At 39.2% G+C, this 12,768-nt stretch overlaps 1 protein-coding gene across 1 annotated transcript in view; it reads right to left on the reverse strand.

Moving 5' to 3' along the window:
• LOC126334788 (DNA polymerase nu-like) overlaps nt 1-5,303 on the reverse strand; it is a 451,725-nt gene extending 446,422 nt beyond the window's left edge. The window contains exon 1 of the mRNA XM_049997409.1: nt 4,935-5,303. Coding sequence (XP_049853366.1) covers nt 4,935-5,043 — 109 coding nt within the window. The 5' untranslated portion in view covers nt 5,044-5,303. The remainder of the gene's footprint in view (nt 1-4,934) is intronic.
• Nucleotides 5,304-12,768: the final 7,465 nt, after the last annotated feature.

Below are 12,768 nucleotides of genomic sequence, written 5' to 3' on the forward strand. Positions count from 1 at the left end.
TGTGATAAGTTTTGTATCAACATTTTAATGAAAATATGTTTCACATTTTTTACTTATCCCACTTCCTTGGGAGCCATTTTACTTAAGATCTGTATAAAGAGCTTAGCATATCTGTTATTTTGTAAATCATCAAACAATGGAAAATCCAGCATGTAATGTAATAATATTATGAAAAGGAAAGTCACTACTCTCCATATAGCAGAGATGCTGAGGCGCAGATAGGCACAACAAAAAGACTATCACAATGTAAGCTTTCGGCCAACAAGGCCTTTGTAGAAAATAGATGACACACACACACACACACACACACACACACACACACACACACACACACACACACGACTGTAGCCTCTCACAACTGCCAGTGGCTAAGTGTGGCTTCAGCTGCCAGAGGCTGCAGTCTCGTGTGTGTGTGTGTGTGTGTGTGTGTGTGTGTGTGTGTGTGTGTTTCTTACCAAGGTCTTGTGACAGTCATTTTGTTATGCCTTCTGCGACTCAGCATCTCTGCTTTTGTAAACCATGCTCTTTTTTTTCATACCATGCTCTAGATCCCCAAAAATCTCCTCACTATGACTCCACTAAATGGAAAGCAAACTGTAGTCTATTTAATACACTGGGTTTTTAACTTCAGGTGAACCCACAAAACTACTGACCTGCTCATTCATTGATCGTACGAGTTCACGCACCTTGGCCAAGTTGACATCCGTCCCTGAGGTTGATGGTCATCCACTGCGGTCTTCATCTTCAATATCCTTCCTGCCTTCACTAAACATTTACGCCAACGAAAAACTTGAGCTCTTGATATAACCTCCTCTCCAAAAGCCTTCTGAAGCTTGCCATAAGTTGTCATTGCGTTTTCACCCAATTTAACACAAAAAGAAATGGCATACCATTGCGCAATGTTGTGCGGTTCCAGTTCCGTGATGAGAGATACAAACACATGTTAACTTATTACAGCACAACTCACGACTGAGCAGTTGCATCGATGTGCCGCTTGGACTAGAAGCAGCTTATAGACCAAGGTCAAAGATATTGTGCCTACACAAGCCTGCAGGGTTGCCACATCTTGCAAAGAAAATCAGTCTCATTACTTTATTGTCACACCTCGTATATGAAATATGAATGCTGTGTTTTAACTGTTAATTGTCAGTTAATTCACATGCAGGCCCTACACTTTATACATGTACTGTTGAAAGCTAGTGCCAGTACCCAGCCTAATCATTGCAAACAGCACCAAGATAAGTCACAGGGTTAGCACCTGAATCACATGCATCACCAACAAGACTGATTTTATGTTGTTCTTCTACATGACACCATACAAAGGCCTATTGTTCAACAATGGACACAGCCACACCAGCATCCCACTCTGTTGGCATTTCTCTGCATTGGATTACACATCAGGCTGTTCATGCAGTCACATTTAACATCATCATCATTATTATATAGGATTAGACATCAGATTATTAATGATGTCACAGTTATCCTTATCAACATCATTATTATTATTATTATTTTATCATTATCATTGTTTTGCTATTGTTTTATTATTGTTTTGCTATTGCTGATGCTTCTTGATAACAGGCTATCACATCCATTCTCAGCACTAATGAGCAAACAAATATTTTTCTAGTCTGTTGCGATACGATCAGCTCAATAAGTCCTACACAGTAAAACGTATCTCTTAGATTTAAACAATTACAAGTCCACGCTTGGTTACCATTCAAACAAGACCTTTAAAAAGAATCATTCAAGAAACAGTCTGGCTTTCATTTACAAGGGTTTCAATTTCAAGTTCTTGACTGTATCACTAGAATGTGTTAATGGTGAATAGCAGACAAATCAAATGGAAAAACTAAACACTATTATATGTGTAATATAACATGGTACACATTTTCAGAACTGAGAGCATTTTGTTCTCTGCCAGTTTATTTGTCTAAATTCATACAATAATAAGGAGGAATATTACTTTTCCCATGGCTGTGATATGATGCTATTCTTAATAACACTAAGTCAGATTCATTTGACTAACTACATTCAATACCACGGAGAAATATTACTTTTCTCACAACTGTGATATGATGGTATTCTTAACAGCACTAAATGGAAAACAAAAGACAAGTCATTCAAATAGTGAGTCAGTGATCAGTAGCCAATCCCACACAAGCTACACTAAATCCAGTGACCAAAAAGATGTGTGACTGTTCCTAACATTCATAGATCAATTTAAATGTCCAAACTGACTAATCTAAAGTATTTAATAAGACAGTGCAAGTCTCCTCCCCACCTCCCCTCCTTGATAGCCACAACCCATCAATAAAATTTTGGCTGTGGTGAGAGATTGTGTCAACTGCAGTGTAGCCTGAAGTCTAGGTTAGAATAGAATGTGACAGTATGGCAATGAATAGACAAAGCCAAAGAACTCAGGATAGAGAAATATTCAATATGAGTTGTGCGCTTTGACTAGTTACACAGGAAAGATGTGACAGTTGCTGTAAACAATATGATGATGTTAATGTGACATTACTAGCAATTTTTTTCAGGTGGGCTATGCTACACATCAGTCTGTCACCACAACCAGATTTGTTTAGTTTCACATATAGTGACTTCGACAACTCACAGCAAAACTGTCTCTTTCCAACCTAACAAATTCGTCAGGCTAAGCTACAGATCACCTGTCACCACAACCAGTTTTTAATGCTTTCAAATTCGTTGCTTTCACCAGCTAACAACAAAAATGTGAATACATGGCATGTCCACCAAATGGTGACAAGTCAGCAGTCATTTACATTATGTTGACTAGTAATGAACATTCCTCATGGGCCAGAACTCCAATATGGAGTAGAGTACAGCAGCAAATTGATCTACACCTGTGGGATACATCATTGGTAACATTTGTTCCATACTTAAAACGTCATTATCACTGCATGTGAATCTTATTTCGTAAGGGTCATTTCTACTTCTGGACAGAATCCTCGATTATTATTGTATTACCAGTTCTGCATCATTTCCCAATCACGACTGGGACTGCATCACGATTACATACAACCAAGTTACTTACAATTTTTCATGTATATAAAGAAAATAAAAAAGATTAAACAGAATCATTTTGTCCATTCACTTTGGCCACTAGCACTGAAGAATGTTCAATTGGATTGTAAAAGGTACTCTTTCAGGTCCTGTGCAACTTTCCTTCTGAATGATCTGGCGGCAGGGCCTGCAGTTCTCTGGTCAATGAGCTGAACATTTTTAAAGCAACCATTGGAAAACTATCTTGTGAAGACACTGACAGCTTGGTATATCAATGTTCCTCTAGTTGTGGTTGTCACAATTATGTAGGCCTATGTCTTTGCCTCTTGCTGAAAACCCCTTGGTTTTCTTTTACATTGATGAGGCATAAAAACATATACTGGCTGAAGATTATCATTATTCCTAACTGGATGAAAATAAGCTTGCATGCTCCAGCCTTGTGCTTGATGCAATAATACTGATTGCTTTCTTTTTTAACATTAATACATCCTTGCAATCTGCAGAGTCCCCATAATAGTTAGCCATGATTTATGTGGCTATGAAATAATACATAATACACTGTCATTAGGTATCAGTCAGTTACACCTTTTAATCTCCTCGGAAGGTATATTACACAGGAGAGCTTGGAGCACACATACGCCGTGTGCTCATTCATTGATAGTTTGCTGTCAATCATGAATCCCAGCAGTATGAGTGCCTCCGTATTATGGCGGTATCCAACACTGCTAAGACTGCCTACCAGATGTGTTTTCTCTTAATTCATTTTCAGCGTGATGTCTATTAACTATTCCTTGACGTTTTCAAAGAGCGCATTTATTGCTCGCGGAGCTTGTGCAGCTTTTCATTTTGCAAAAAGAGTGATCTCATCAGCAAACCGTTGTTACAACCCATATGGTTGACGTAAATAAGAAACAAGAGTGGTCCTATGACGAATCTCTGGTGTATGCCATGCTCCAGTTTTTGTTCTTGGGAGATTATACCATGAACTGATACTACCTGCTTTCGGTTTTCGGGACAGGATTGGAGAATAGACAGTGCAGCACCTCCAATACCATAACACTTTCATTTACTAAGCAATATTTTGTGCGAGATGCAGTCAAATGCCTTTTCTGAGGTCACACTAGCACAATATTTAGTATGCTTTCCTTCATTAATAGCTAAAACAGTAAAATAAATTCGGAAATGCTGTTCTATGTAATAGAGATGTCGCCTACGAGTATGCAAGCTTTTCGTAAACGCCTACCTACACAGGCCTATATCGCAGATCAATAATGGAACACAGCAGGACAAGAGTAGTAGCAAGTGTAGGCTAAACCAGCGCAACTGGCAATTTGTCGATGTCAATTGAGAATAAACTATCTCAAATTGAAAAAAAACAAAAGTTATGAATGTAATAGAGGTGCTCTGTCTGGACATCCTGATTTGCGTTTTCCTCATTCGCTACGTCAAATGCCTCTATCGTTCTTTAATCAACGCCGCGGCCGACCACTTATCCTATCCTCAAAGTGTCTTATGTACGTTGTGCGTTGTATATCTGATCTATTGATTTGCATTGTATTACTTTGCCGTACAAGGATGAATAATGATAAATTAATAACAAAAATAAATAACAATAAAACGATGAAGAGAATGGTGATGCGTGTGAATCAAAATGCTACATAAATGAACTACCTGCCTTGATCATGTCCTTTTAAAAATGCGAGTTGTGGAATGTACAATAACAAACTCTTAATCCGCAAGGGCCAGTTTATGTTACAATGTAAATTGATAATTGAATGAGACCAGTGATAGAAACAATTTTTCAAAAATGTTGTGAATTATGGCTACTGTGCCGTAGTGTTACAAGATTGCTGCTGTGACTGGCATTTTAACTAATACGTACAGTACTATAAAAATACATGCCTTACCTTCCGAAGCAAATGAACAACTATTTGAAGCCGCTTCTTCGTCCGTTATCATTCTTGGTATCTGACTGTGGCTGTCTCGCCGAATTAGCTGCAACACTTGGCGTCCCATAATTGATAATTCGCTTTCTGCAATATTTTCCGATAACCATAGTCGTAATCTGTCCATACCAATCGTTAATTATTCTGTTATCGAAATACAGCTAACCGATATCCAAACGTTCACAACAATAGCCACTAATCGACTTCCAAAAATTTACAACAGCATCAATAAATATTACAAGGTTTCATCACCGAATCACAACTGGTTTGAAAAACCGCTACAACAATAATTGCGGAATAATAGACTACGTATGTCAATACAAACTCGTTGGTCTGCATTTTAAAAAATATTGACTCCTGCGATATTATTTCATTAATGTAAACTGAATGATACTTACGTTGTTAAATTACTTAATGACTTGCCATAGATTTACTAATAATGGCATATTAAACTTAATTTTGCATAATACACATTTGAAATAGCGTAAACAATCTCGGTTGCCAAAGGCAGGGCAGGTATAAGGTAGAAAAGAGAAATATCTGCGGAGTGAGAATTGCGTTCTGCACATGTAGTCAACATGAAGGTGATTTCACACTTGACTGAACGTCTCCGGCAAAATAACATGAACAGTGGTAGTAATGGTGTGGTTGTGTTCGATGATCAACAACGCAGGTAAGGCACGTGCCGCGCTAGACTGTGCGTGTTCATTTCAGTCTAGGCATCAGTGCTAATTGTTTACGAGTAATGCACACTTCGTATTTGCATTCAGAGGCCGAAGTTGACGTGCAGTGAAAGATCTAACAGGGTACCAAAGAGGGCAGACTGTGGGGGTCCGATTAGTGGGAGCATCAGTAACCAAGACAGTCAAGCAATAAAATGATTCAAGAGCAACTGTTTCAACAGTCGTGACAACCTATACGAAACATGGAAAGACATCGTCGTGGAAATATAATAATGGACACAAATCAAAACTAAATGAAAGAGATCTCATGCGCCAAGACGAATTGTGTCAAAACAAAACTGTTGTTATGGTATTCAGTTCAGGGACTGGTTTGATGCAGCTCCCCATGCTAGTATATCCTGTGCAAGCTTCTTCATGTCCAAGTAACTACTGCACCCTGCATCCTTCAGAATCTGCTTAGTGTATTTATCTCTTGACCTCCCAGTACGATTTTTACTGTCCACTCTGCCCTCCAATACTAAACTGGTACCCGCTTGATGCCTCAGAACAGGTCCTACCAGCCGATCCCTTCTTCTAGTCAAGTTGTGCCACAAATTTCTCTTCTAGCCAATTCTGTTCAATACCTCCTCATTAGTTACGTGATCTATAAATATAATCTTAAGCATTCTTCTGTAGCACCACATTTCGAAAGCTTCTATTCTCTTCTCTAAACTATTTATCGTCCACGTTTCAAATCCATACATGGCTACACTCCATACAAATACTTTCAGAAAAGGCTTCCTGACACTTTTATTTATATTCGATGTTCTGGTAACAAATTTCTCATCTTCAGAAACGCTTTTCATGCCATTGCCAGTCTACATTTTATATCCTCTCTACTTAGACCATCATTAGCTAATTTTCTCCCCAAACAGCAAAACTCATTTACTACTTTCAGTGTCTCATTTCCTAATCTAATTCCCACAGCATCGTCCGATTTCGTTCGACTACATTCTGTCATCCTCGTTTTGTTTTTGTTGATGTTCATCTGATAGCCCATTTTCAAGACACTAACCATTCCGTTCAGCTGGTCTTCCAGGTCCTTTGCTGTCTTTGACAGAATTACAATGTCATTGGTGAACCTCAAAGTTTTTATTTCTTCTCCATGGATTTTAATTCCTACTCCAAATTTTTATTTTGTTTCATGTACTACTTGCTCAATGTATAGATTGAATAACATCAGAGATAGGGCACAACCCTGTCTCACTCCCTTCCCAACCACTTCTTCCCTTTCATGCCCCTCACCTTATACAACTCCCATCTGTTTTCTGTATAAATTGTAAATAGCTTTTCACTCCCTGTATTTGACCCCTGCCACCTTCAGAATTTGAAAGAGAGTATTCCAATCAACTTGTCAAAAGCCTTCTCTAAGTCTACAAATGCTAGAAACGTAGGTTTGCCTTTCCTTACTCTATCTTCTAAAATAAGTCATAGGGTCAGTATTGCCTCACATGTTCCAACATTTCTATGGAATCTAAACTGATCGTCCCCAAGATTGGCTTCTACCAGTTTCTCCATTTGTCTGTAAAGAATTCGTGTCAGTATTTTGCAGCTGTGACTTATTAAACTGATAGTTCTGTAATTTTCACCCCTGTCAACACCTGCTTTCTTTGGGATTGGAATTATTATATTCTTCTTGAAGTCTGAGGGTATTTCGCCTGTCTCATACATCTTGCTCACCAGATGGTAGAGTTTTGTCAGGGCTGGCTCTCCCAAGGCTATTAGTTGTTCTAATGGAAAGTTGTCTACTCCCAGGGCTTTTTTTTTAATTAGATCTTCTAATGCTCTGTCAGTTTCTTCACGCAGTATCATATCTCCCATTTCATCTACACCTATGTCCTCCTCCATTTTCATAATATTGCCTTCAAGCATATCACCCTTGTATAGACCCTCTATTTACTCCTTCCACCTTCTTTACTTAGAACTGGTTTTCCATCTGAGCTCTTGATATTCAAAAAAAGTGGTTTTATTGTCTCCAAAGGTCTCTTTAAATTTTCCTGTAAGTAGTGTCGTCTTACCCCTAGTGATATGCGCCTCTACATCCTTACATTTGACCTCTAGCCATTCCTGCTTTGCCATTTTGCACTTCCTGTTGGTCTCATTTTTGAGACGTTTCTATTCCTTTTTACCAGCTTCATGTACTGCATTTTTAAATTTTCTCCTTTCATCAATTAAATTCAATATCTCTTGTGTTACCCAAGGATTTCTATTAGCTCTCAATGTCTTCCCTACATGATCCTCTTCTGCCTTCACTATTTTATCTCTCAAAGCTACCCATTCTTCTTCTACTGTATTTCTTTCCCCTGTTCTTGTCAATCGTTCCCTAATGCTCTCCCTGAAACCCTCTACAACCTCTGGTTCTTTCAGTTTATCCAGGTCCCATACCCTTAAATTCCCACCTTTTTGCAGTTTCTTCATTTGTAATCTGCATTTCATAACCAATACATTGTGTTCAGAATCCACATCCGCCCGTGGAAATGTCTTACAATTTAAAACCTGGTTCCTAAATCTCTTACCTTACCATGATATAATCTATCTGAAACCTTCCAGTGTCACCAAGCCTCTTCCACATATACAACCTTTTTTCATGATTTTTAAACCAAGTGATAGCTATGATTAAGTTATACTCTGTGCAGAATTCTACCAGGTGGCTTCCTCTTACATTCCTTACCCCCATTCCATATTCACCTACTACCAGGCTGCGGGCGTTCGTGCGCTCACGTCACACACCCTCAGCCGTCACCTACATACAGCTGCCAGACATAGTCTTCTGTAAATATGCCAACACCCACATCACGCATCTAATCTATCGATTTCCTAAGTACTGATGTTTAATGCCGATTCTGGATTATAACGTCTTTCTCCTGAGGTTACCAGAGCTAAAGTAAATCTGTTTGTGCCTCTTAAAAGTAAATGCCTGAACCCGCGCATTGCACCTGTGATAGTTCGTTCCACCAGACAATTGTGGTCGGTCTCTCTCTCTCTCTCTCTCTCTCTCTCTCTCTCTCACACACACACACACACACACACACACACACACACACACACACACACACACGCACGCAGTCTTTTTTTTATTTGTTTGTTGTGTTCGACTATCGGCGAGGCACGAAAACGTTCGCCAATGATTTTCTTAATTTTGAGTACACTTCCGAAAGATATATAAAAACAACTATGAGAGTTACTGATTTATGAAGCTCAGTTTGCAGTCAGTTCTGAGTATTATTAGTAACTACGCTCCAGTCGCTAAAACCAGTTACAGAAATGTGAATCAGACGGATTACGTATTCCAGGCCGTAGCAGCCGCGTCGTTGAGACTTCAGCTATGGTCACTTTTTAGCCCACTGCATGATCACATCGGTTCGTCTTCTTCCTGCTGATAATGTAACTGAGATTTGGCAACAAGGCAAGGTATATTTGGGAACTTTGTGATCGACGAGTTACTTCCTGGTGTGCACGGAATTAAGCCTCAAAGTTCACTTGATTTTTCCTGTCTTTTCCATTGATTAATCTGAGTTATTATTAACGTTTGAGCTGTAACAAACGCTTATAAATTTACGGTTTTTAGCCCAGGAAAGTCGTTGCACGTGAAAATCGCATCTAATCTCGTCCTTTAAATAGCGGTTTACGAGTTCTAGCCACTACTGGTCTCGTAAGAGGAGACCTAGACGCATGCCTCTTCCCTAGCTCAGTGTAACCGTGCTAACCTGAGAGAAAAGGTCTGTTGTGGTTTGCGGTTCCAGTCTTGCTGACAGTAACGTTTTTACCCCTTCTGTGAAAGAGCTACAAGCAGTCAGATCACACATCGATAAGGAAATCGCAAGAAAATACTTTCGGCTCATAGTGCAATGGTGAAAAACTTACAATGCTGCACAACAGGTAACGCCTCTTTCCTCTGCTGACAAACAAATTTTGGGTTTCTAGGAATACATAACTTTTTTTATTAAATGCCACATTTGCATACCACTTGAGCATGACACAGCATACCAATCAAACACATACCCAATCGAAATCTAAGTGATTAGTATTTTACTAATTCGTGCCGATAGAGGCACGCTTGTGTACAGACACTCAGTTTTATTGGAACAGACTTCTGTCGTAAGGTTATCATGGGTAGTTTTATTTCATTTCTTATAATACAGTGCACAATTTTCGTACGTTTTTTTTAGTGTTGTTAAAACATTAGTTAACATGAGAGAGAAATTAATCATTAACGATATATGCGAATTCTCTGATGTTATCTATAACAGTCTGACAATGCACATGCAGTTTATTGATTACATGCATTTAGAAAACTTGTTCTGAGTTAAAGCTGTCAAACAAGGTTTTATGAAGAATAAAATGCTACTGCCACAGGACAGCTAATGTAGAAAATACTTTTCTGGCGTATTTTGGCACGATGCGCTCTCCCCATACATAATACAAAAGTTTCGAGATGCATCTGCAGCGTGGCCATCTATTAAACCTAAAAAGAACAAAATGTCGCAGAAGTTAGCCCTTTTTCCACATGTGACTATTTTGGGTTGAGAAGTGAAGGGAATTATGTTCAAAGTTCCATTAGATCGATAACTTTAGCAGACAGCAGTATGGCGTTTCTAAAAAAATGTAGCAGTGAATGTACCCAAACTTGCGACTTCTTATCAACAGCGCGCGACGTTTACGATTACACTACTAGCTGACACATAGCTACAACACCTCCAGAACTCAACAATTCCTCCAGAACTTGCGCATTGCACAGTGCTGTGAGATAATTCATATGGCCGAATCTAGGCTTCTGAGAGACAGAGAGTTACAGCTTTTCTTTTGCACTGCACGACGTTTTTAACAAAGAGATAGCGCAATAATGTAGCTCAAGTCGAAAGGAACACTTCCTGTTTAAATTTCTGCATCCTACACTGTTGGCAGTTCTGTGTAGGTGTAAGTTACGTGATTCTATTTCGGTGATTAAAAAATAGAGTCGAATGTATGCACTGGATAGCCGAGGCAGCTAGTTCTTGGCGATTCGGTCAACCAAGTAAATGAATGTACTGAACATGCTGCAAACCACCAGAGGGAGTCTGTGTGACAGAATTCTCATCCTGTGTGGTGCAACATTGTTATGATAGAAAAAGAAGTGATAGAGAAGTGGTGGTCTGTTGGATTGATGTTAGGTTCATATACTTCTGGTCTGGGTTCGATTCCATCTTCTGCTAATGATTTTTGATAGGGAGAGACAGATTCTGTTCTCTTCTGGCTACGCTAAATGAAGAAGGTATAATGGCATTGTGGTCTGACATTCATGTTAAACATGATATTCCTTCTCTACCAAGTAGACGTTAGGTTGAACCACAATAAAGTCAGGAGTCGCGACACGTAGAAACTCTATCAACAGTGACTTTTCTTGTACTACTTATTTATTTCTAGTGACGAAACAAACGCTATGTAGGGTCACAGGACACTTATTCCATCTTTTATTTGAGCTTCTGTATGTCGACAAAATTGGTTCTGATCTGGGAATGCAACTCAGACCGCCCTTATCGCGGAATTTGATCCCTTAGTGACATAACAGCTCGACTGCAATATGTTGTTTGTTCAAAACTGCAGATTCCTCAACATCTCCGGATACTGCGTGTGAAAGGGTTCTAATCCTGGACCGGCACTAAAGCTTTCATTGTGTATTAGCAAGCTCTAGCATGAGCGCACCTATTTGCTGGTGGGTAAAATTTTGATTTTTAATGTATTTTCATTCATTGTCAACACTAACGGTATCTGACGTTTTTGAGTCCCAGTGAGACACAGAACTGTTTGCGAAATCATTGTAAATTCAAGGATGTTATTCTGAGCTGCTGATGGAGAAAAATTCGGTAGCTGGCGTCTCTTTGTGTGCAGTCAACAACGATATGTGTGGGGCTCGATTCCCAGTCAGCACTGAACTCTTCGTCATATTATTTCTGGTTCAAACATGCTCACATGTCGCTGCTGGTGTAACAAACCCATTTTAACGTTCGTTTTCTCTAGAATATAACAGCCATAGGTGCCAGGTTGGAGTCCTGGGAAAGAAAAAATTAATGTTTCGTCTCGTCATTTCAGTTAAAACATCTAGCTACTGCCGAGAAAATCCGATATGTCACAGTTGATTGTGCTTCGATGACAATCCAATTAGGTTCTGGGTGCGATTCCCTGTCCAACACAAAGCTTTACCTCACGACATTTCAAGAAAGTTACTTGTGAAGGAGCAATATTTAACATCTCTCGTAGTTCGTTAACAAGGACAATAGATGCTGGGTAGGAATTCGCGTCCGTTAACAATGTTTACGTTATGTAATGTAAGTTGATATTTGCTAACTGATACTGCCTAAAATCGAGGTATATCACTCTCTGTATGCCTAGTCAGGAATGACTTAGTTTCCGTCAGTCACGAAGTCTTTGCTTAGTTGCATGACCTGGGTTTGAATCCATATGCAGAACGAGACGGTTCGTCGTGTCATTTGAAGTTCCTACATATTCTTAACTAGCTGCTCGTGAATAACTTATATTTTTAATGTCATTTTGTGTTAAATAATAAGTACGGTATGTTATTTTCAAGAGGAAATCATGAATACGACGAACTTAACTACGTGAATTACCTATCTGACGTAATAATGAGAGTGGTAACATTTCATGTATGTCATTTATTGTAAAAAATGTGAACTTCCAAGCATGAAGAACCGTCTTATCTGTGATAAGAGGTTCCCTGATATTTGTAGTACCTCGGTATTACTTTACATCCTGAGTGATAGCGATACAGAGCAGTGTTTTCTAGTGGTGACTTGTTGGAACCATTTTGAATAGTCAAACGACTGTACCGAGGGGCGATTAGAGGACCTGCTAGACAGCTGCGCTACGTGGGTTGCATTCGAATCAGGCGAATGTGGAGATGGCTGCGTACTGTGGACTGCATTTGGGCTAGTTGTTGGCAGTGTACTAGATTTACAATCAATTGTAGAACATAGAACGAGATGTTATGTCTTGATTCCATGAAATGATCTGACCTAAAATGGATAGAATTGTGAAAAATGACGAGGGAACAGGTATAAATAGATTGAAAAAAGACC

The sequence above is a fragment of the Schistocerca gregaria genome, chromosome 2 (assembly GCF_023897955.1).
Source record: "Schistocerca gregaria isolate iqSchGreg1 chromosome 2, iqSchGreg1.2, whole genome shotgun sequence".
In the NCBI taxonomy this organism is placed as follows: domain Eukaryota; kingdom Metazoa; phylum Arthropoda; class Insecta; order Orthoptera; family Acrididae; genus Schistocerca; species Schistocerca gregaria.